General features: G+C 37.1%; 1 protein-coding gene across 2 annotated transcripts; it reads right to left on the minus strand.

Annotated features, from left to right (window-relative positions):
• On the minus strand, positions 1-24,850 carry c3a.6 (complement C3a, tandem duplicate 6). 2 transcript variants are annotated; one of them, XM_051893034.1, is made up of 41 exons: positions 24,595-24,806; positions 24,001-24,196; positions 23,688-23,856; positions 23,478-23,551; positions 23,012-23,100; positions 22,792-22,874; positions 22,096-22,183; positions 21,820-21,922; positions 21,623-21,743; positions 21,111-21,226; positions 19,079-19,225; positions 18,627-18,830; positions 18,052-18,243; positions 17,721-17,873; positions 17,516-17,645; positions 17,368-17,439; positions 17,032-17,226; positions 15,360-15,477; positions 14,832-14,923; positions 14,563-14,702; positions 13,971-14,183; positions 13,631-13,691; positions 13,438-13,524; positions 13,156-13,359; positions 12,430-12,505; positions 12,174-12,333; positions 11,388-11,483; positions 11,155-11,311; positions 9,520-9,683; positions 7,605-7,760; positions 7,390-7,449; positions 7,199-7,289; positions 5,749-5,797; positions 5,489-5,579; positions 4,341-4,430; positions 3,887-3,992; positions 2,790-2,879; positions 2,611-2,691; positions 2,439-2,522; positions 754-889; positions 1-573 (listed from the first exon to the last, which is right to left on the minus strand). In XM_051893034.1, exons 1-41 carry the CDS (start codon positions 24,801-24,803, stop codon positions 432-434), a joined length of 5,085 nt encoding a protein of 1,694 aa, XP_051748994.1. In that variant the 5' UTR covers positions 24,804-24,806; the 3' UTR covers positions 1-431. The 2 variants fall into 2 exon arrangements, 1 of the variants encoding a protein (XP_051748994.1); XR_007930192.1 differs by lacking the exons at positions 1-573; positions 754-889; positions 2,439-2,522; ... (2 more) ...; positions 3,887-3,992; positions 4,341-4,430 and having other exon boundaries at positions 7,390-7,495; positions 24,595-24,850.
• Between the last annotated feature and the right edge of the window lie 941 nt (positions 24,851-25,791).

Here is a 25,791-nt window from a genome sequence, read left to right on the forward strand (position 1 = left end):
TGAGAACATATTAATTTTATTTGGCTAATTTGTTCAAAGCTCAATTAACTTCAAAAAGTACAAATGGTACAAGTTGTCACATGAGGAAAGCAGATTAAAACATTAAGACATTTGTCAATACAATAATTCATGTGAATTCAGTGCACATACCCTGCCATTGGAGCATGCTGTCACAAAAGGAAAATGTGTTAAATTAACTTTTTTCTTCAAGGTAAGACTTTTCTAATTGTTTTTTTTTTTTTTTGTAGTCGACTTTCAAGAATTAAACCCACCCTGAGAAATATTCACTGCAGTGAAATCTGTGACAACTGCCTTAGTTTTCCCTATTACAGAAAGGCTGATGTCAGTACATTGACCGTTTCTTTCAGTGAATCTGGAGAAGAAATAAAAGATAAAGCAAAGTTTACAGATTTCACACATGATGAGGATCTTTATGTTGCGCATCCAAAGTTGACCAGCTCATCAGCGAGTGCAGCGATGCCAATGTACTTGTCTTTGTATTTTTCGGTTTGGGCCTCCTTTTGTGTCGGCCAGTATTCAATCCAGGTCTGCTCACCCAGGTTGTACCTCAGTCTAAAAAAACCCACATAAACACGTCAAGATCAATCCATACTGTGTGTGTTAACTCAAAACTCATAGAGGTAGTCTCATAGATGATGTAGTTTGGAGCGTCTGAAACTAAACTCGAGTTCAGACCAAACAACTGTATGTAAGTAAGAGAGATCATTCTGGTAATGTTCATAAAGCTCCTACCTTCCACCAATCCTAGGAAGTGATGTGGTTTGGCCCATGATCAGGTAGGTTTCGCCTTCTTCAAATTCAAGAAACTCTCTACAGTAAGGATGAGCCAAGAAAGACCTGGTCTGCCCTTCCACAGCTGGATCAGTACCTGAAAACCAAACAGTCTTAAATGTGTTGTAGATTTACTTTATAGTAACTTATAGCACATAACAAGCAAATAATGTGTCAGAGTTTAAATATGAGACTGTTTGCTTCCTGCAATGCATTCATTAAGCCTTACATTCAATTACTTTTTCATAAGAGAATCTATGTTAATCCATTGTTATCAACGATCAGTATCATAATGCTATTTCACCTCTGCTACCCTTTTAACCCTTTAAGACCTTCTGCTTCATGAAGATTTCCCACATACAAGCCAGCTGCTTTGAAATCATTGACACTGACATAATTCATTCATCATACCAGCCTACACTATAAAAAATTCAGTGTTAATAAAATTAAATACAATTATAAAATTAATTTGCCACAAATCAATTTTTTTCTAAATTGTTACAATTAAAATTAAGTGTAGATTAAGTGACTCTATGAACATTTCTGAGTTGTGCCATCTTAAAAAAAATAATAATAATAAATTCTGTGCAAACTGTTCCCTTTATGTTTTTACATGCCAAACCATTTTCCATTCTGTTCTATAATTATAAAATTATAGAAGTTGATGGCAACAGTGGCTGAATCAATAAAATTACTAATAAAAATATATGAGAAATATTTAAAGGGAACCTATGCATTACAAGTCTCTGGTGTCCCCAGAATGTGTCTGTGAAGTTTCAGCTCAAAATACCCCACAGATCATTTATTATAGCTTGTCAAATTTGCCCCTATTTGGGTGTGAGCAAAAACACATCGTTTTTGTGCGTGTCCCTTTAAATGCAAATGAGCCGCTGCTCCCGACCCCCTTTCCAGAAGAGGGCGGAGCTTTAACAGCTCACTCTTCGGTTGCTCAACAACAACAAAGCTGGAGAATCTCACGCAGCCAAAATGAGAATTGTCAGTAACGGTGTTCAGCCTTACATTGTTCAACTGGACGTTTCTGAATGGTTAGTGGATAAATTTATGTAGCTGCTGCGGAGTTGATTCAACTCATCGACTAGCATGTGCCGTTAATCTGTAATGACCCTCATTTGTGAAGCAGTCCGGTGTAAAATGACGGCATGGCAACAACACTCTACTACAACAACTCTTCCTCTTCTCTAAAGCAGCCCAACATGGCCTCACCCCCTTTGTTGTGTGCTCTCGGGAAGGGTTTATGTAAATTTTAGGGTTAGTGATGTCACTAACCCGGGAAGAAGCTCATTGTAGTCCCTACCAGCTGTTTGTTGTAGTCCTTAAACAGAGAATTCTTTAAAAGAAAATATCTCCCTTTGCATTGAACTTTGAGCGTCATAACTTTGCAGATGTTGTTTATGCTCAAACAGCAACATTACACACTAACTAAAGTTAAAAAAGTGAAATCATAACCACCCCTTTAAAAAGCTGATGCATTATTTACAAATTCATGCATATTCATTTGTCATATCATACTTTCAGAACTGAAACTGTATTTCCAGTCACCCATAAAGGTTGATTATTTGATATAGCGACTTGTTTTCTGCAGATTACAGTGCACGTTTGGATGGTTGTGCAAGAAGTCATCATACCTTCCTTCAGCACTTGTTCAATGGTCATGTTGTAGATGTCTGCTTGCAGAGAAAGCTCCTTTCCCACCACCCTGGTTTTATAAACTACAAAAGAAGAGAGATACAGCATATAAATTCCAGCTCTTCACACAGATAAACACATTTACAAAAGCAGAAAGCCGTGTGTGCTTACCGTATTCAACTCCATGTGCACAGGCCTTTTCAGCACGCTGAGAATCTTTAATTTGATGCTTCTTTTGGAGACTGCAGTTCTCTGTAAACACAGACAAGTTTATCAAATGTGCCCACAGACACACACACACACCAGCCACACAAAATAACAGTATGCATTCAGTTCATAGATACACGTACCTTCTGCACACTGGCACAGGTCTTCATGGCAGAGTCTGTTCAGCGCTCCGTCTCTCTTATGAGGATGGTAGAACTTCACACACCGATCATCTGTGTGTTAGATTAAAGTCACGATGAAATTGACAATTCTTGTTTTTATATGGATATTGCAGTATTTATTATAATGAAATGAAATTATCTGTACATATTTTTTAAAGGTGACCTATTATGCCCATTTACAAAGCCTTGATTTTGTTTTTGGGCTGAACTAGAATAGATTTTCATGCTTGAATGTTCAAAAAAACATTTTTTTTTTTTCCCATATTCTTCATTGTAGCAGCTCCTCTCTTCCCAGTCTGTCAGTAACGCTCTGTTTAGTTCCTGTCTCTATGAAGCCCCTCCTTCTGAAAAGCATTATGTGCTCTGATTGGTCGACTGGACAAGTGTGTTGTGATTGGTCAAACGCTTCAAGCGTGTTTGGAAAATGTCCCGCCCCTTACCATGACCACCAGTTTCAACACACTACTAACTCAACCAGGCCCGCCTATTTTTGGCTATACATTGGGCGGGAATTACGTAAATGTTTAAATGATAAATTTTAAATTTAAGTTTGTTCCCAGAAGAAAACTCTTACAATTGAGGCATTTCAGGGAGTTCAGATACAGCGACACTGATATAGAGAATAACTCCCACTGGAGGGATTTGTAACTTTGCAGAGCTTTTTCATGCTCAAGCAGCAACATTGCACTCTAAAGAAAATGTAAAAAAGGACGCCTTCAAATCTAGGTGCCTCATAATCTTCACTCAAAATAACTTCCCCTCCCTCTTGCAGCAACATATCTTCTCTTCTCTGATGACGAGGGCGGGACCTGTCACTCACATGAGATTCACCAATAGCAAACCACAACCATCCAATCAATTTCCTATGGACAAAATCAAGCCCCGTCCTACATTTGATCTTGTTTGAGACGCCACTTTGTTCAGATACATGTCACAATAGTGAAGAAAAAGATTTTTTTCTGTTCTTAGCATGAATACATCTTACCTTTTCGACTTTCTTACACTATTTTCACTGTACACTGTGTAATGTGTGTGAGTGTCCATGTGACATCATGCACCTGGAGAGCTGTACTCGTACACAGTGACTCCGGCAGGCTGCAGCATTCCCACTTCATTGATCTTGTGCATTCTGAAGGCAATCCTTTCCCTTTCTTTATGAGAAATCTAATGAGAGACATGCGCTTGTGACACAAATTGCTTTTAAAGTTATGCAATCCAAGTATTTCCAAACATAGGTAATAACTTTTTTTGTCAGCCATCATTTTAAAGAAATTCATGCAGGTCGTACTGTACCTCCATACCGGTAAATGTTATCAAGAAAATCTCACAAAATTGAAGATTGTCTATAAATTCAATGCACATAATTATGTTTATGTCACAGTGTTATGTTATTTATGGAATCATACAGATCATAACATCATATCACATTAAATTAGAAAGCAGTTTTACTAGATGTTCACTTGTTTGGTGGTGTGAGTCTCTTATTGGTGTTAAAGGTTTAGTTATCAGTACCTTATTCAAGAAGATGACTAGCGATCCACGTTCTGAAAGCTCCATGTTCATCTCAAATCTCTCAATGTACTTCTCTTTTCCTTTAGACAACTAATGGAATTAAATCAGAAAGTTCAAACACTGAGTAAATAATTCATTATGGTAACCACATCTATAATATTACCAGTCAAAAACGAGAATTATATATATATATATATATATATATATATATATATATATATATATATTATATATAAAGGTGTGGATGAATGACATTTGTTTGTGGCTCACTGAGTTTCAGGTAGCACACAGCTAACAAAAAGATGTTCTAAGAACATTTTGCTAATGTTCATTAAGGGGGCGTTTACACGACACCGTTTTCAACTAAAAACGGGAAACTTTTTTTGTGTTTTGGCCATTCATTTATACAACATAGGTATTTTGTGGGCCTGAAAACAAAAACTTTTGAAAACAATACTTTTATCCTCTCTGTGTAAACTACAAAAACATGAATTTGTGTAAACGGTGATGTCATACGCATGTGTATCACGGGTTCAGTCTATAGGAGTGTAGTGTTTTTTTATAAAGTGACATCGCCAACTACTGGCCTGGCAGCAGAATGCAGCATTTTTAATCATTTTCGTGGATCCGTGTGAACGGGGATCGTTTTGACGTTTTCGTCTGTACGCGAAAAACACAAAAAGGAAAAACATTTGTTTTTAAAATGTTTTAAAGGGATAGTTCACCCAAAAATAAAAATTCTGTCATGAGGAAGATATTTGGAAAAATGTCAGTAACCAAACAGATCTCGCCCCCCATTTACTACCAGAGTAGGAAAATAAATACTATGGTAGTCAATGGGGGGTGAGATCTGCTTAGTTACAAACATTCTTCCAAATATCTTCTTTTGTGTTCAGCAGAAGAAAGAAATTCATACAGGTTTGGAACAACTTGAGGGTGAGTAAATGATGACAGACAGAACTTACATTTTTTTTTCTTGTTTATACGAACATTAAGGAAACATTCCATTTTATCATTGTACAAACATTCTGAGTTTCTGAGAACTATCCCTGTTAGCTGGACAGATGTATGATTTATTTACTTGCTGTTTTGCAACAGTTATGGAGTTCTTATTATATGGTATTATTCAATTTCTGAATCATTTTTACCTTTGAAAGATCAGTATCATCTACTTTAAATCCTGTTAACAGGCCAACATCCAAAACAGACATGGCAGCATCTCTCTCTGGGTTTTTGAAACTGCACAGATGGATAAAAACAACGCATGTGATGCAGAATGATCCAACATTCCATCAATTCATGCTCACATTCAGCTGAAGATGCAAATCTAAGTCATGTCTTACAGCTGGCATACGGATGGACGGAAATGATCAGCATCTGCTTATACTTTACATTAGCTTTTACTCACTAGGTTTCAATGGTGAGCAGGTAACTTTCAATGGCTCCTGGATGTGACACTGGAAACAGAGCAGATTGAGAAGATAAAACACTGTTAAACGTCACCAGGGCTCAACGCTAAGGATTTTTTCTACTGGCCCGGTCGGGCCAGTGGTTCAAATTTTTACTTGCCCCGCCAAAATTTTCACTTGCCCCACAACAAAAAATTAATAAAGTAAAAGAAAAGAAAATGAGCCTATAAAAAAAGCCTAGTTATTGTTTTTGTTGTTTTTGATACATGTAACCTTAATAAATAGGGTTATGACACCAAAAGCTACTAGATTAACTCACTTAAATTTTAAATATTGTTAGACAAATAAACAATAAGTAATAAAATAATAACAAATAATCAAATTATGAGTAATAGCAAAAATAAATACAACAGAACAAACATATAAATTAAATAAACGGTGCTTTTTTCAAGTTTTTCATGTAGGTTTAAACAGGAGATTTTCAGGTATAGATTGTAAACTAATGTATAGCTAACTATATAACTATAGATTAAATATTAAATAAACATTTATTAAAGTTAATGAGTCAAGAGCAGTTACAGATGCATAAATAATGTTTTGAAATGTTGAAAATATAAAACGTTAAATACTGTTATTTGAAATTATTTTAAAAATGAAAAGACACTTTAAACGTGAGATTAAACCCGCCAGGAGGTGGCAGCAAGTCCCTGTTAATGAGCGAGTCATTGAGATTTAACCGATTCATTCAAACGGCTGATTCATTCAGGAAGTGTTGCTCAGAGACGCAAAACAATTCTGTATGGACTTTGGAACTATTTTCTTAGGCGAAATAGAGCGAAACAGGCGATTTGGTGTCTAAAATGTAAGTCACTTGATATTAAGTTCTTGTTCATTAAACTGTACATTGTATAAAATCATTATCACTTTTGCAATCGTGCCGATATTTGGAGAAAAACGGCGCTCTTTGTTTAATATTGGTCAACTATATTAAATTATATAAATATAAAAGATATACAGGGTCATTTTTGCCCCTTATCTTGAATTCTGATGAATTCTAAATTCATTTTAATAGACTAAATCACGCAGTGAAAGCACACACTCTAAATATGCACGTGCACTAGTCTAACCTAGACTACGTCACGTAGTGCATGCATGCACTCAATGGGTGTGTTTTTATTTGTTTTTTGTAAAGTGAGCGACCTACTCGATAATTTCAGGTCATTAAATCAACAATTACGATATCATAGACGATATATATCGCACACCCTACAGCACTGGCCCAATCGGGCAAGTGACAGTTCCATCTACTGTCCCGAGCGTCGTTCACACTCGCCCTGGGCCATCGGGCAGTCCTTATTGTCGAGCCCTGCGTCACTAATAAGTGAGGTCTTTGAGAACAAATGTATTCACTGAAGACATAAATACAGATGAACGCATGGTGAATCCTACCGTCAAGCTGTTTCTCCATCTTCACACTGAGATCAAACACATTGCAGTCATTTTCTCTCTCTTCAGGCAGAGCATAATACAGAGAATACACCTGAGAGAAGACAGATACAGTCTCTTTAAAGCTGTAATTTGTTTCCATGGTATTGTAAATAACACGTAACTGAAGTCGTGAGCGTTTCACGAATACTCACCGACAGGGTGGCCATCCCGTTCCCATGAGCAGTGATGTTGAATTTCTGTGTCAGTTTGACCTGTTGTGAGAACACAGAAACATTTGGCATAGTTATGTTGTATGATCTGAAATCAGAGAAATGCACAATTAATAAAAATTAAACATATAAAGAGGGCAAAGACGAACTGTGTATGTCTGTTCACTCATATAGTAATTAACTAACAATTAACTCACCTTGTCTGATCGCGTCACGTGCGTGTTGGATCGAGTGAAAGTCCATCTGTTATGCGTTTTTCTTCCCTCCACAGAGAGTTCAATGTTCAGATTCACATCCTGCTTCTTTGCTTCCCTGCGATATTCAGCCACGGCCTGGAAAACGATGATGCTCGCCTAATAGACAAGGCATAAAAATATACAGCATTCCTTTATTTATGAAGCAAATGTTAATAAAGTTAATAAAAAGTTAATAGAGTTAATAAAAATTAACTAATATTAATTTACAATAACAGATTGTTTTAATTTTAATAGTTTATTAATAAATATAATAAATATAGAAATTAACATAATATAAAATTAATAAATGCTTTAAAAGTGTTTTTCATTGTTAGTTAATTTTAACTACTATAGTTACTAACTCTTAACAAATGGATCCTTAGGCCGTGTGTCCACCAAAGCGTTTTTTTTTTCTTTTTTTTTTCCCAGTGGTTAGCATACTTTTCCAATTGTTTTCAATGTTTTTTAAACGCCAGGAGCGTAACGAGGTTGCCTCAAGTTGAAGAATGTTCAAACACTGCGCTTATCACTGTCACTTTTTAGCCTCCAATCACAGTGGAGAAGGGGCGGGACAAATACAACACCGACCAACTGTCACAACATTCTTGCTGTACAACGACATCAACAAGCAGAGAACGTAACAAAATGGATGAGAAATTAATATTGCTGGTCTCCGAACCTACATACCAAGTACTCTACATTGTGTTGTAAATATTTTTCAGATGATATTGCAGGGGCATTTCCTCCGAGGAGGCAAGGGAGGCAGTGCCTCCTCAAAAAAAACTGGATGAGAAAATAATCGATATTACAAAAATAAAACAACGCAAATGTTACAAAATTTGACATTAAAAAGGGTAAAAGTCACTAGTTTTTCTAAAGAAACACTGTCAAACAGCGACACCCGCAGGTGAAGTTACAGCGGGGATTGCGCATCTCTGTGCTTCCCTTCAGCTCATAGAAACAAAGCAGAGCCCCAAAGTGTGCAGTGGGTTTAGTGGGGGGTAATTGAGAATGAATGGGGGAAAGTCACGTGAGAGGAGGCAATGCCTCCATCGCGCTATGATTGGATATGATCGGTTACGATTAGACATGATTGGTTCGTGCGATAAATCCCGCCTCTTGTTTACGTGCGCGTTCTCGTCGAATCGGCCTGAATGAATACAATGATGGCATTAATGGGAAGACTAATTAAAAAGTAAGTAAACAACTGTCACTTACATATCACCACTTTATTTCATGTCAAAATCAAACTCAAAATGGCCTGAAAACATGATGACTGCGGGGGTTTTTAGTGAGCAATCAGCATGGTGAAATTAAAGGTACATCTTCGTGTCTGAGTGAGTGACCAGTGTGTACAAGTTTGATGGCTGCTGAAAATAAATTGACTATTAAAAAGAAAAGCTGAATATTAGTTTATAAATAATATATATTGTTTAAATTGTTACTTTAGTTATTATTTTGGAATACATGTAAAAATGCGTAAAAACACTAACTTGATGAAATTTATACTTGGGTTTAATACATAGAATATTACATAGTGTAAAAATACAAAACAGAGTTGTATTTGGTCTCTCTTTTTATGTAATGTTAACTTAACCAGGACAATTGTGTAATAGGGACATAAATGAGGACATTGCCTCCTCATTTTAAAACACCACCGCACACCACTGTGATATTGTATACATTTTTAACATGTAACACATTAAGGAAAGGGGTTCCTCACAAAGGCAACATCATATTTAAGGATCAGTGGCATCGAAAAGTTTGAAAACCCATGTTTAAGTCCAATGAACCAATGAACTGGCCATTAAAATGGCACACTGTTTATTAAAGCTTGTCAGCAGGGTTTATTTTCACACAGTAATGATTTGTGTACCTGTGTGGTTCCACTGCCTCCATACTGAGCTCTCTGTGCTCTCAGCCAGCGTACGGCCGCTCCGGCTCTCTCGAAATCCTTCGCCTTCACCAGGGCAAGAAGTGCATAACCTGTGGCCTCCAGAGAGTGCTGACGCACTCCAGGAACTTGCCAAAATGTACCGACTGTTTAGAAGACACAAACGGAAAAGCTTGACATGGGTTATTACAGTTGCAAAATTTTTTTTTTTTTTTTTTAGTAATTTGTAATTTTATCAGTTAGTAATTTGATTGTCATTTCAGTTTAGTTTTAGCACGTTTTATTTGTTAAAGGTGCAATATGTAAGATTTTTGCAGTAAAATATCCAAAAACCACTAGGCCAGTGTTATATATTTTGTTCACTTGAGTACTTACAATATCCCAAATAACATCATTTTCAACACACTCAAAAGTATCTAATATGATAAACAGAGCAGTTTTACCTCATACTCATGACCGGAAAAGCGGAAGCGGCGCCGGCGACTGTGGCATAATAAAAGTTCCGCTGCTCGTGAGGCATGTGTTGCGCAATTGCTCCAGCGGCCTCGTTCAGCTCCCACAACACTCGGTCCTGCTCTGCTTCATACTACAGTAACGTTAATAATCACATCCATGAACATGATTTCTTCCTGAGTCCTATCCTGATTGTTTCCACCGGCTGTGATGTGAAGACCACAAGTCTCAAGATTCCGTGCTCAAACTTGGCGTCATCAAGCTATGCCTTTGTTTTGAATAGGCCCCTAGCAACCTCTAGCAGACAGAAATCCTACATATTGCACCTTTAAAGTCACCATGAAATCAAAATTGACATCACTGATTTTTTATGGAATACTACCATATTTATTTTAAATGATTTATCTGTGGACAACATTATTTTTTTCAAAAATTCACATGCCGTTATAATCGTTAATCAAAATAACTTCCCCTTCCCTCTTGCAGCGATAATTCTCTTCTCTGATGACGAGGGCGGGGCAAGCTGTCACTCACATGAGATCCACCACCCTCCAGTCAATTCCCCATGGACAAAATCAAGCTCCGCCCTACATTTGTTCTTGTTTGAGAAGCCATTTCTCTCAGATATACGTCACAATAGTGAAGAAAAGACTAATCACAACTTCCGTTTCATGCCGATTTTAATGATAGTTTTTATTTTGATTGTATCTTTTATCTGATTTTATCTTGTATATTTTTAGTATCGATTTTAGTTTTTCCTCCCTTATAACTCAAACCACAAACTGTTCCATCGGGTTATAACAACACAACTTACACTTCATCAGAAAATGCAGGAAGTGAACAGTGGCTGGTTGTTTTACATGTCAGTCTGACAGCTGATTGGTCCTTTCTGTAATACACTGATAGTCTAAAGGCTTGGGAGGTTAACTGAAAATATAAAAAGTCTTTAACTTAGTAATATTATTAGTTTTTTTTTTGTTTTTTATTTGTAATTTATTGTTTATTCATTAATCCATCCATCCTCCAAACCGCTTGTCCTATGTAGGGTCGTGGCTCGTGGGGTAATTTATTTTCTTAGTTTTCTTAATTTATTTTCAACATTCCTACATTTCATGCTTACAGTTGCTGAAGTTGAGCTGCTGATTTGTCTATAATGTTACTGACCTTCATTCTGGGTGGAATGACTCATCAGGATGTCTTTATTGAGTTTTTCAGCATGGGCCAAAGCGTAAGAAGTCATAGCGACAGCATAACTGCTTGTCAGACTCCGAACTCTCAGCGTCAGGTAATTAATCGCTCTGTTTATACTGTTCTGAAGACTCTAGTATTGAGAGAGAGACTCAGTGAGACCGATGTGATGTATTGTAGCGCTGTTTGTTTCTAAGAATCACACTTACTTGGACAGATCCAGCACAGATCTCACTGCCCTCTTGCATGGCAATCAGGACGAATGCAGTTAGTGAGGCATCGCCGTCTTTTCCCTGTACGTCACCCTGGAATTAACAGGCACTCAAATAAACGAGATCCCAAACAATTGTAAGGAACAACTCGAACATTAGTTTGCCTACTGCAGCATATTGATGACTTCCTTTAGAGCTTTTTTTGATCCAAATTATTTAAAAATTATTATATATTCAAATTAATCTTTTGACACGTCCGGCCTTTTGGACACACTATTCACTTTCTCACTAGTTTATTCAATTTTTATACTAATAATGTCCTGCAATGGACATACAAACATCACAGGAGAAGTAATTTTTGTAATTTTTTTTCTGAAACATCATAAACATTTCAACACAATTTCAAGTGCTGTATTGTGTTTGACAGCATTCTCTGGTGGAAATTACATTAGTAATATTTTTGGGATAAAACGACTTCTTTTTCTAGCATTTTATATATCAAAAAAAAAAAAAATCAAATTAGAAATTATTATAAAATATATTATTATTATTACTGTTTCTTTATTGTTTAATAATAATAATAATAATAATAATAGCAATGAATTAGACATTATACTTTTTTTTTTTTTTTTTTTTTAAATAAATTCAAAATATGTTTTTGAAAATGGCTCCATACTAGTATGGAGGAGATCAAAATTAAACTGAGATAAAACAGTATTATTAATAGCAAAACGTTGTCATTACATAATATACATTTGTTTCCTTAATCAAAAAGTAACTTACAAGCATCTCTTCATGTATAATGGGGGCGTCTTCTTTAAATTTGCCATCTGGCAGCTGTTTTTTTGTGGCCAGCCACTTGAGGGCGCTGCAGATCACATTTTCCTCTATGACGATCAGATCGCTGGACATCGTGAACACTTTCGCCACATATGCTGTCAGCCTGTAATGACCAGAGAAAACAAAACCACAAGCAAGAGGTTAGAAATGACATATTAAGTAATTGAGCAGGTAAATATGGCAGGAATGTTCATCTCACCATGTGCTGCTCGTCGTGCTCAGCATGGCAGCAAAGGACCCGTCTGGTTTCCGGAAAGTTAGCTCTCGTTGATAGCCTTGACAAGAATGGTAGAGTAAATAACTTATGACTTAATAGCTTTTGTCAGCATAATAGAGAATATTCTGTTTCTGAGGGATCTATTAAAGGGATTCAAAATTGAATTTTAGATGGTTTTTGAACATAAATGTGTGTTGGCAGTTTGTTTACACAACCACCCTATAACGCTAAAAATCACACCACAAAAAAAAATCATGCTTTTGTAAATCAAGTTGAAATTACGACAGTCATTATGGCACAAAAAGTCGACATTATGACATACCAAGTCTTAATTATCAACTTTAGTACTAACTATAGTTAAAATTATTACATTGAAAAGGCAAAACTGACGACATTATGACAGAAAGTTTCTCAATTTTGACTTTTTAATGTCATAATTATGACTTAGTATGTAATAAAATTTCAACTTTTTATGTCATAATTTTGGCTTAGTATGTCAGAATTATGACTTTTTGTCATAATTAAGATTAAGCTGCTAATTTACCAAAATTAAGCTGTGTGATTTGTTTTTTTCTGTGGTGGAATTGGGCTTCCATAGGATAAACCTATGCCCTGCCCTTCATTTTCACTCATTAAATATCATGTATCTCTCATAAATGCATCAGATTAAAAGTGATGTGTTTATATAGGTGAGAGTGGTCAGCTGACCTGTGTTGATATGGTGAATGGCTTCACTACGGCGGTTCATGCCAACAGCTTCCCACTGATTGTTGCTGTCCAGATAATGAGTGGCAATGACAGGTAGAGTCATGTAGATCATGGTCTGCTCTCCATCACCACTGGGCTTGACAATAAACTGACCCATGAAGTCTCCACTGATAGCCTGCTCGATCATCTTACTGAACTCCTGACCTTGAGTAACAGACAGCGGTCAGGACGGGACAAGCAGATGGACAAGCAGAATAAACAAGCGTAAAGATTTCTCCTTACTCTTCACTGTGATGTATGTGTTAGCAGGTGTGTTGGGAACCTGAGTGTCTGGTTTGAGACTCCTGACAGATACTTGTTGTACTCCACCTGTCGCACAGGTTCAGTTTGAAAGAAGAAAAAGGCGAACAAGAGGTTTGAGGTCATAGGAGGGGCAATTTTTTGTTATTTTGGAGGAAAGACTCCAATAACTCACCCATCTTAGCAGGATTGAGCTCGACATTTTTCTCCTGTATCATAGTGAGCACACCCTCAGACTGAAACAAAGAGATTTGATCTGTTTAGAGTGTTTGAATCACATTATGAAATCAAACTTCTATAATGACAGTAAATGAATGGTTAAGTTTATTAATTGGTTAAGTTTATTCAACATTCAGAAATAACGCTTTCCATTTTTCAAAGTCCATTTTTTGGGTCTTAAGTATAAATTATAGCAATATAAAGTAGGACTGTTATTGTTGTTTTGAATGTTGGAATTTTGCATAATCACAGGATGCCAAAAAAAGAGCTCTGAACTGTGAATTAACTTTACTCACCACCACCTTCAGGATCTTCCTCACTCCATCACTGTAGACAGAGTCATACACTGCTGCCTTCACATCAATCCAGTGATTGCCCAACTCCAGGGGTATAATCACATACGGGACGGGCCTGGAGGACATGGACTCGACCTCCACTTCTATTTGGTAGGAGCCCTTTTTGCTGGCGGAGCTGCAAATATGTTCAGTCTCCATGAACTCAAGCCGTGCCTGAAGGAGAAGTCAACAGTTGAACAAATGTACCAATTAACTGATGTGTTACTGTGTTGTGTTTGAAAATGTTTTGAATGTGTGCGCTTTGTGTGACATTTACCATTTGTTCAAAAATTAAGAAGGTGCAATAGGCATTTGTGCTTAAAGATACCTTGTTTACTTGTCACTTAAAAAAAAAACTAAAAAAAAAAAAAAAAAAACTAATTTTTTTTTTTTTAATTTAGCACCAATTTCTAGTCCTTGCTGTACTAGCCTGGTTACTTCCAGAGGTAATGCATGATTAAAACAAATCTAATTTGGCGTTGTGACGTTAAAAAAGTATCTGACACCACATTAGGTGATTATCGAGGACCAAAATGTCTGTGTGACCGTTTACCCTAATTTTCTTGTTGGTGTAGTTGTGAAGGATGGCCCTGATTTGTAGTTGTTCATTGCGCACAGCTGAGAACGGCACCTTCAGGTCAATGAAGAACCTCTTATAAACTATCATCTCATATGGATCTGCCACACAGATGCCTTTTGGGGACAAAAAAAAAAAAAAAAACAGTTACAGAGTATTAGCATGATGCTACAGGTCTAAAGCAAGGTGAAAAAAAAAAAGTGTACTATATAAGTGTACTTCATCCTAACATAAAATGTTTTTACCGTGAGTTTTTGACAGGCTGACAGCAAAGATTTGCCAAGTAGTGATAGATTCTTTCAGGTAGATTCTGTTTCTTGTGACTGATGTTGTTTTACTGGGACAGGAGGAAATAGGAAAGGGTTAAAACAGCTAAATACCCACAAAATATATATGTATAAAATCAGTCAATGTTCTACCTGCCACCATGAACAAAAGTTTGAACAGAAAAGCTACACAGGTGCATTCAAACTGAAGGAGCATGTCTATGTCTATATGCAATATAAGTAGAGTTTCCATTTTACCTAAGTAGACCTATGGAGAAATAAAACAAACAAATGCTTTCTTTTAAAAACTAAAACCTGAATGTTTATTGTACTGAAATCCTACTGATATGTCACTTGCATAATAATTTGGAACACAGTGTAACCATTTCTTTTTAACTCAATTCTATGTGCATTTACTTCATAAGGTTGGCAGTGCTAAAAAACATTTCTCATAACTTCTGCTCATTTAAAATCACTCAAACTCTAAAATATTTGTGTCATACTCACCATAACTTGTTATTAGCTGGGCAGAATGGCAGAATCTCCTCTGTCCAAAGCCAGCTCTCTGGGAACTGTGTACGTGATGTGATTTCATCAAAACTCTCATAATAGTCGCTATCCTCACCTGTCCAAGATAACAGAAAAAAAAAAAATTATTGATCTGGTCAGTTAATTATTAAAAATTAACAACAGGTGCACTAGATGGGCAACAATGAGACGACCCCCAAAACAGGAATGGTTTTACAGGTGGAGGCCACTGACAGTTTATTCCCTACTCATATTTTCTGATTGTTTTTCACTAGTTTTGCATTTGGCTAGTGTCAGTGTCACTACTGGTAGCATGAGGCGATACCTAGACCCAGAACCCTACAAAATGACCTCCAGCACTGCTGTGATGTCTCTGACCAAACAATCAGAAACAGACTTCACGAGGGTGGCCTGAGGGCCCGACGTCCTCTAGTGGGCCCTGTATGTCAATTTGCCATTGAACACCAGAATCAGCAGGTCCGCCACTGGCGCCCTGTGCTTTTCAGATGAGAGCAGGGTCTGGAGAAGCCGTGGAGAACGTTATGCTGCCTGTAACATTGTTCAGCATGACCGGTTTGGTGGTGGGTCAGTGATGGTCTAGGGAGACATATCCATGGAGGGACGCACAGACCTCTACAGGCTAGACAATGGCACCCTGACTGCTATTAGATATCAGGATGAAATCCTTGGACCTATTGTCAGACCCTACGCTGGTGTAGTGGGTCCTGGGTTCCTCCTCGTGCACGACAATGCCCGGCCTCATGTGGCGAGAGTATGCAGGCAGCTCCTGGAGGATGAAGGAATTAATACCATTGAATGGCCCCCACGCTCGCCTGACCTAAATCCAATAGAACATCTATATATATATATATATATATATATATATATATATATATATATATATGTGTGTGTTGTGATTTCATCAAAACTCACATAATAGTCACCCTAATATATATATATATATATATATATATATATATATATATATTGTGAGCACCTAGGAATTCACTTCACTCATTTACTCATCCATCATCAATCCTGGTGTTTTTTTCGAAAATCTGTAAGCTCAAATGAACAGTAATTCCAGTCTTACTTCCTGCTGAACCTACAGCCTATGGTCTTCTTTGGCTGCTCGTGAAGAATGTCTACTTTTATCCTCAAACACTGTAGTCTGGAAGACTGGAATTTGATTCGTGTTGTCGACATGTCAAGAGGACGCTATTTTGTGCTTCCAAAGCAAATCCACTTTGATGCACTTCCAAAGGATGAGATAGATATGGTAAAATGGCGGCATCGTTACTGTTTATATCACTGTGTATCAAGTGCTGATGGCTGTTTGGTTTCCGACACATACTGTAAGCGGTCAACCAATCACATTAGCCTGGGCCATCTGACCAATCAGAGAAGAGTAGACCAATCACAACAGACTGGGCCGTCTGACCAATCAGAGCAGAGTAGTCTCCTGGAAAGGAGGGGTTTATAGAGATCGAAGACTTGCAGTGTTTTATTCAAAGTAATTATTTTATTATTAACCATTTTATTGGCATCTTATATCTTATAAAGAAAATGGGGTTGTTAGCCTGTGGAAACATGACACATGGTGATAAGCTCATGAGTATGATAATCAGCAGAACAATATTTAGATACGTACTCCGAGCCAGAATCATCTCCTCCTCTCCAGCTTCCATACTATGAGCCACCACGTCATTGCAGCAGTGCAGGAAGGCCCGGACACACTCCTCTCCATCTACAATGTACGTGGCTCGCCGTTCACATGTGTAGCCGAGTTTAATATCCCTCATGCCGTCCACACAGCACTTCCTCAGATCACCAGAGTACTGACCAGCTGAGAAGACAATATTGGACAATCAGAAGGAGAAGAACTGCTGAAGAACAAGCACTGGAGCTATTCATTCATCCTCTCTCTCCGTATGATTTCCTTTCATCCTTCACTGTCTGTCAAGTAAAAGAAGCTCCAGCTTCTCACCCAGTATAGTGGTGATCCGCTGAACACTCTCAGCTCTTCTTCTTCTCTTTGAAGGGATGGGACACTCTGGCACTAGAGGATGTTTAAATAACAGGCTAAGACACTTCATACAGCTTGAGAAAACTGAAAGAACATTATTTATATATACCAGTTCTGGTGTTTGTTCCTCCTGCAGTGTGTGAGTCAAACATCAGACCTGCATCACTGAAAACCCCCATACTGTCCCTTCCACCTCCTGCCGTACAGCCGGTGTCATGTTTCTCTACGATGTCCCAAATCTAAAGCAACATACAGACCATTTATAAGCCAATTCCAAGTGTTCACTCCCTGTTGAGGTGTTGAAGGACCTTCACCTTCGCCTGAGTGAGTCTGTTCTGGTTCAGTCCATGCACAGCTTTATCCACCGCCACCAGACCAACTTTAGCTCCAGGATCTCCAGTTATCTGCAAGCTGAACTCTTCTCCTGGCTCGTAGATCGGTCGAGGCTCCTTCACCTGAACCTTCAGCTGTGAAACACAAGAAATACTAAGAGGATCTACTGGATCCTAATAGTATCTATTCCTGCTGATCATGCATTAATATAATTGAACTTCTGATGCCACCAATTTCCAAATGAGCCATTTTTGCAGCTTAGTTTCAGTTCTTGATATCTAAAAGATGAATAATAATACATGATTGACCCACCGTTCCCATGCACGTGTCCTTCACGTCCACCCAGACTGAATCAGACACCACCTCAGACGAGCCCACATGGTAATAAGCCACGAAGCGGAAGGACGGCACCATGTCTTTGGTTACAGGTAGAGACAGAGTCACTAGAGATTGTCCTCTCCTCTTAAATCTGTCTACGTGAATGATCTGACCTTTACTCAAGATCTGAAAATAAGAGGGAAATTTGTCATTTAAACTTGACAATCATGCAATAGGTTTTATTCTTCTAGTAAACCAGTATTTATTAATTATTTGATTAATCAACGACTATTGAATGGGCATTACAGAAAGTGATTTTACAAGTCGATGTATTGTTTGTATATTGTAATTCAGTCTGACTTTGGCACCTGTTCAATCTGTGCTATTTTTGGATTGTTGGTATACCGTATATGTACAGTATTTAAATGCTATAGTAACTCACTTTTCCATACGATGGCACTTTTCAGAAAAAAAATCATGCTCTATTTGTTGTGACTGTTTTTTGTGATTTTTTAATGATGCTAGATAATTTCAATTAGGCCACAGACTAAAACATTACTGTCTCTCACCATGTAGGTGAAATCTTGATCTCTGACTCCTGGACTTCTGCCCAGGTTCAGATTGACTTTCATTTGTTCACCGATCTCAAACACTGCAGTATCAATGCCGATGTGCAGGTAGTTGTTGGAGCCGCCTTTGGTCTTGTAGGCCTGAGCCGTCATCTTCTTCACTGCCTGCTGGTCGTCTTCTAATTTCCGATCTTTGGTTTGTACCTGGAAGTAAAGAGCCATTTTAAGCAATTTAGAAATCCAGGCCCTATGTTAAAGACCAGCTTAAAGCAGTCAACACCAGTTTGGCCAAACTATGAGGCAAGCTAGACTATCTTAAACCACTTAAGACTGGCAAGCAATCTTAGGCTGGTTTTGGAAGAGTTTTTTTTTTTTTTTTTTTTTTTTTTTCCAGTAAGCCTGAGACACATCAAACTCAGTAGTTCAGTAGTAAATCCGACAGCAGGTCTTACAGTGATTTCTAGTGAGGAAGATCCTTCGTGAGAATTGACAGTAAGCTTTGCAATGCCATTGGCTCTCGTTTGACCTCTGACCACTCCAGGATTGACCTCTACTTCCACATTTTCAGCAGGCATCTGGTCAGGGTCTGTTATATAAACCTGTGAAAACATCAATTATGTTTTTGCTAGAACTGATTAACTGTTTCTTAATGCCATTTAATGGTGTGTTCAAGTCATGTTGGATAGACAGTATTTATAAGTTGGAAGCACATAAATGGCACCACAAAATCTTAAAGGATTAGTCCACTTTCAAATAAAAATTTCCTGATAATTTACTAACCCCCATGTCATCCAAGATGTCCATGTCCTTCTTTCTTCAGTCGAAAACAATTAAGGTTTTTGATGAAAACATTCCAGGATTATTCTCCTTATAGTGGACTTCAGTTGGCCCAAACGGTTGAAGGTCAAAATTACAGTTTCAGTGCAGCTTCAAAGGGCTTTAAACACTACCAGACGAAGAAAAAGGGTCCAGACGAGGAATAACGATCAGTCATTTTCTAAAAAAAATTAAAAATTATATACGTTTTAACCAAAGACGCTCGTCTTGAACTAGCGGTGCGTTCCAAGTGGGATATATCACCCTCCGAAGGGCACTTCGGAGTGAAAACAATCATGGCCACCATATTGAAGGGTCATTCCAAACCGAAATGCTCAAAACTGGCCACTTCAAAGGGCCCTTCGGAATTAAGGATTTTGAAGGGTACAACTGATGGACACTTCGGGCCCCCATGATCCTTTGCAAAGGGAAGTTGTTTGATGTCACAGAATGGGTACAGGAGGCTCGGAGTTTGATTTTTACCTATAAATGTATGTATAGTATTTTTCTATACTACTGTAATATTTATATGAATTAGATTTGGTACATTATTATGGTCAAAATGACACTTCAACAAAAATACTTTACAGCTCCCTTTATCAGTCCATTCAAATGTTTCAAATACATAGACACAATATATATTATATCTAACGTAAAACACCAGCAGATTATAATGTTACTACAGTAAATGAATGCGCATTAATACAAAGAGTACACCAGGGGGAAAAGACGAAGGTGCCTCCTTGATTGTCACGTTAAGATGACGCAGAAGTGCATTCCAAAAAAAAAAGAGTTTTTTTGACCCCTACACCCTTCATCCCTTCGAAGCTCTCACTCGGGAGGGTAAACCCTTTGAAGGGATTAGGGCATAGGGATGAGCCCTTCCAAATGGAACGCAGGGCATCTCTCTTCTTCTTCTTCTCTATTAGAATTCCGGCAGTGTAGATGCTGGTAAATGTATTACTGCCCTCCACAGGTCAAAGTTTGAACTAAATTGTCATATACAATATGCTAGTGCAAGTATATAACAATTAGTTCAAACTTTGACCTGTGGAGGGCAGTAATACACTTACCAGCGTCTACACTGCCAGAATTCTAATAGAGAAGAAGAAGAAGACACTAGTTCAAGACAAGTGTCTATGGTTAAAACGTATATAATTTTAAATTTTTTTTAGAAAATGACCGATCGTTTCGCTAGATAAGACCCTTATTCCTCATCTGGTATCGTTTAAAGCCCTTTGAAGCTGACCTGAAACTGTAATTTTGACCTTCAACCGTTTAGAGGCCATTGAAGTCCACTATAAGGAGAAAAATCCTGGAATGTTTTCATCAAAAACCTTAATTTCTTTTCGACTGAAGAAAGAAGGACATGGACATCTTGGATGACATGGGTGGGTGAGTAAATTATCAGGAAATTTTCATTTGAAAGTGGACTAATCCTTTAATAACAAGTGGGGAAATTCAGTCAAGATTTTCTTTGAGCCCCGAGTTTCTGAGCTGGAGGTGTGACAATGAAAAAACATGGCAGACAATGGATGCTGTGCATGTAGATGCTTGACCTCATAATTGCGGATTACAGAAACAGCAGGCCAAATAGGGTATTTTCACCAAGTGTTTTATGAATATAGACTGCTTATTTCTTTTTGCAAGAACTGAAATATTTTATACCGAGACACTGAAGGGCATCCCAGGTTTGAAGAATTGTGGAGTTTTTTTGAAGTGGATGGTGTACGGTGACATCACAATCTGAATGCCTTTCCTTTGAGCTTCCACCATTTCACTGCCTGAAACACACACCAAATTGTGACTAAAATTGTATATAATATAATATAATGCAATATTTAAAATTAATATAAAACACAAAATTATATTTTTTTAAAAATGTATATTATTATTTTATTAGATTTTTAAAACATAATAGTTTGTCAGTTGGAGTTGTTTTTCAGCATCTCAAGCCATTAGTGCTGCATTTTTTTAAGACTTTCTTTTTTTTTTCTTTTTTTTTTCTCGGTATAAAATTAAAAATAGTAGCAGTAGTTCTGAAAAATGCATATTGAAATCCTTGCGTTCTGGTGTGCACCATTCAGAAATTTTTTCAGTCACATTTGTTGTGACATGGTTCAGAAGTGCATGACTTACTGTAGTTTGGCACTGCACATTTAATTACAAAAGTCTCTTACCAGTATCTGTTAAAACACTGGCTGAAATGTAGATTGATCGTCCAACCAGTTGGCCGATGTCTGGGAAGGTCTTAAGTATCATCTCCTTTGTCAGCTTGGCAGTACCTTCTCCATCTAATATCTGTGGTTTATGTAAATGCTGACATCAGTCTGCATCATTTCAATACCTCAGGTTTGTTCTCGTCTGTGAAGCTCACCTGAACTCTTTGAAGAGAGGAAGGAATACTCGTTTTCCTCTCAACTTCCATCACACCAAACACCACAAACGCATGTCCATTCACATTGTTTCCATGCAGGTACCTAGAAAAACAGACTTCATCTGTGACTTCAGGATTGAAGTGCTTTGGTAGTCATACAGCTTTATGGTGTAAACACAGCAAATGTGAGAGAATATGAAATGAAACACATATCAATACTTGGAGAGAATAATAAAACATACTGAAGTAGATCAAGTGACAAAACAATTGCCTTACCTGGCTTCAATGCTAACTGTCAAATTAGCATCTTTCACAGAGAAGAACGACTGACTGGGTGATAATGCGACTTCATAAGTGGGAAGCACTATAACAATAAACCCACATAACAATAATGAACACTACATAGACGATCCAACGTATGCTGTCGGTTCCAAAAGTCAAATGTCATACTGCAAAATCTGACATTCGTAAATCATTTACGTAAAAGGAATAAGAAATATCTGGAAACATTCATGTCCGTTCCATTGTTTTTGTTAACTAAAACTATTAAAGCATTTTCGGTAACTGAAATGAAGCTGAAATAAAATAAAAAATTTTGAAGAAAAACTTGAAGTTTAAAACTAAAACTAAAAGAAAAACAAAGCAAAGTAAAACAATGGCAAAAGCACATAACATTACTAAAACTTAACCTACTGTAAAATTAAATATAAAAATAAAAGCTAAAATATTAATAAATACTACAATAGTATATAAATACTTCTAAAATAACACTGATCAGTTCAAGTGCTGCTGTCATTAAAGCAAAAGAGACACTAGTCTTGCCAAAAAGACATTCTCAAATGATCTATTAAATATAAAAAAAAAAAAAAAAAAAACGAAACGCGAAAGAAATGTCTCATATGTACAGTATATATGCAATATGCCATTTGTTCTATACAATAAAGATGTAATAAATATAGATAAAGCTTCTACCATATTCTTTGACTTCGAAGTCAGCAGTGTAATTCTTTTGTGGCGTGTTTGTGAATCTTGTGACCACCTTCCAGATCCCAGGGCTACAAATATAAGCAGATCAAAAACAGACGATCACAACATGAATATCCTTCTCCTCTCAACAGATAAACCAAGTGATAATCCAGTCAATTAACTCATGTCTAGATACGTCAGGTCTCAGTTTTCAACATGAATGCACCTGGCAGGGTGAGGTACGGCATATTTTCCTGATCTAATCCCTTGCTGTGGAAATATGCTTTCTCTCATAGTTGTGATGCCTTGAGGATCCTTCATGGAAGAAAGAAAGAAAGAAAAATTAACTAATTATTAATAATTTTATAGTCAATGATTTTAATTATAATATTTGTTTGTTTAATTATTGTCATATAGCTAATTATCAACACCCAGAAATGAAAAAAAAAAGACTGTACAAAGTAAAAACAAAACAAAAATAGCAGCTGTGGTTGCCAGAACTTTACCGCAAAAAAATACAGTAGCAACAATTTAGGTGAAAGACTGTAAAATGCTATGATAAAAACCTCTTAATATGTTAATACGTTATGTACATTAGAGTTTTATGTTGCATCTTATGTTGTTACGATGACTTTTTACAGTGCATGCAGCATTTTGAGGAAAGTTTTAGTGCAGTTTTCTTTTAAGAGTACCATGATTTCCACTGATATTCCAGCATGTTCAAGTGGTTTCAGACCAGGCGTCAGCGAGAATATCCTGTACTGAACTGCAGAATGGATAAAGGATATTTTATCTTTTTTTTTTTTTTTTTTTACAGAAATTGTTTATTTTGTGCTTTGCATCATGACATTTAAGGAGGCATCTAATGTTGAAGCTTTAAGTCATTGCATACTTTTTCTTACCTGTGCTACCAGGCGTGTAGATGGGCTTGTCTGTCTGTACAAATATATATCCAGACTGGAATGAGACCATGACCACTTTCTCCAGAGTGTTGGATGGAAATTGAGCTTGTAGATACACATACTGCTTCTCCAGAGGATCATCAGAGAAGTAGTCTCTATCGCTGGGAACCTGAACAACAGCAAATAATGATCTACAACATGCATAAAAACAAACTAACTGTAAATGAAGTAGCAGATTGTACAAGTCTGAAGTTTGACCTCTGATTAATGACACACACATGCTTACATAAGGACAAAGTCAGAGTGGCATCACCTTTATATCAGTAAGGATCTGGTAATTGTTGTCTGCAGTCAGTGTTACTGTTTTGGACAGTATTTCCAGGTTCTTCTTTGGGTGGTTCTTTACTACAATCCTTACGTTCAGGTTTCCTCCAGAGTAATCCTGAGCCTCCACAAACACGTTCTCTGAGGAACCCACTCTCAGCAAATTAGGAGCTGACAGAACATATCTGAGGAAATCAAATCAAAAAGCTGTAAATCCTGAACATAGGCTATGTAAAGGATTCTGGGGCTAGTTGTCACTTTTTATTCCAGTGAATATTTTGCATGGTAGGTTTATTTTTGAAAGTCACTCTCTGTGGGGTACCTTAAAATTTCACTGCTATGCAGAAAAAGAAAATACAATGAACACATGTTGATGTTGTGACAACATGCCCCAATAGCATGGCACAGAGCTGTCTCACTATATGGGGCAAGTTGTCACAGCGAAATCTGCCCGCCAAAAAGGATATTTATTCAATATTTAAACAATCGAATGAAATATAGGCACTTTACATTAATGAATCTATAGCCCCGGTCTCACCTAAAAATAAGTAACCTATTTAAAAACAGTGTGTTTAATACTCACAGCGGGTCACACAGTGTGAGGAGGGGTGAGGAGAGAAGAACAACAGTCAGACACAGCAGCTTCACGTCCATCCTGTCTGTCTGTGTCCGTGTGTGTGTCTGTTCATGTATGTGCAGCTCTGGTGTAAAACTCCTCCCATAACAACCCGCGAAAACACTTGGGCGCTCTACATTACAGTGTTTATGAAAGTAATTATTCACGTAATACATGCAACGTACTGTACAGAGCGATTTTTTTCTTTTACTTTAAAACTGTTTTATAGCTCTTTAAAACTTACAGATGGGGCAGATTTAAAAAAAAAAAAAAAAAAAATCTTCAACAAAATGACTCTAAAATCACACTAAGAACGATAACTATAAACACAACCAAAGGTTTCAAACTTCGTGTCATGCCACAGGCAGCTGATAGAAATGGTAAAAACACTGACAGCCAATCAAAATCCTCCCTCCTTTAAAGCGCGCGCCGCTGACGCTGAGGTAACTTTTTGAATCAATATTTATTGTCTTTTGTTGGTGTGGATGCTAATAGAGTAATCGTAAAGTCATGGTTACAGTTTTCGTTTTTGGTGTGAACGAACCTTAAATTAAAACTTGAGCTCGTTGTCAATCTAACGGGTTACTTCAGAAAAGAGATTCTTACGGAGCTTTATGGGGTGAAAACAGAGTTCACTGCAGTGAGATTTCCCGTAAATGACCTACACAAACCTGTTGTGCAAATTCAACCTTTGGTAAGTCTGCTGCTCATCTATTGATCAGTCCGGGTTGGAAAACATCCCAGTATTTACAGTTATAACGTTATTTTGGGGTTTTCAGAAATCAGATGTTTAATTGTCGGTGTTGAAATACATATTAGCAGGTATGCTGTGATTTGCTTTTACAGCCAAGATTCAAAACTAGTAGAAAATACAAAACCAAAACAGATTCTGCTGAAAAAAAACTCTTTTCAGGAAAAGTTACAATTTCTCTAGCAACAGTTCAGCATCTTTTAGTGACAAACAAATGTTCTTTCCATTTTTTTTTTTTTTTTTTTTTTTTTCTCAAAAACTGAAGTATGTGTATGAAGACAACTCCTGAGGAAAATGCTTTTAGACTTCCAAGGTACCATAACACCTAATGATCTAGAATGTGGACTTCTAGAATGATCTAGAAGTCCAAATAAGCTTAAAATAAAACCAGAAAATATTTAGTGACTGTAACT

The sequence above is a fragment of the Ctenopharyngodon idella genome, chromosome 1, assembly GCF_019924925.1.
Source record: "Ctenopharyngodon idella isolate HZGC_01 chromosome 1, HZGC01, whole genome shotgun sequence".
NCBI classification, from domain to species: Eukaryota; Metazoa; Chordata; class Actinopteri; order Cypriniformes; family Xenocyprididae; genus Ctenopharyngodon; species Ctenopharyngodon idella.

Excerpts from the sequence above, each read along its gene's own strand:
- c3a.6 (XM_051893034.1), bottom strand. The coding sequence starts at position 24,803 with ATGTATTACGTGAATAATTACTTTCATAAACACTGTAATGTAGAGCGC. Across the intron at positions 22,184-22,791 it reads CTTCGAAGTCAAAGAATATG|TGCTTCCCACTTATGAAGTC; the intron begins GTAGAAGCTTTA and ends TTATTGTTATAG. Across the intron at positions 17,440-17,515 it reads AGGAACAAACACCAGAACTG|TGCCAGAGTGTCCCATCCCT; the intron begins GTATATATAAAT and ends AACATCCTCTAG.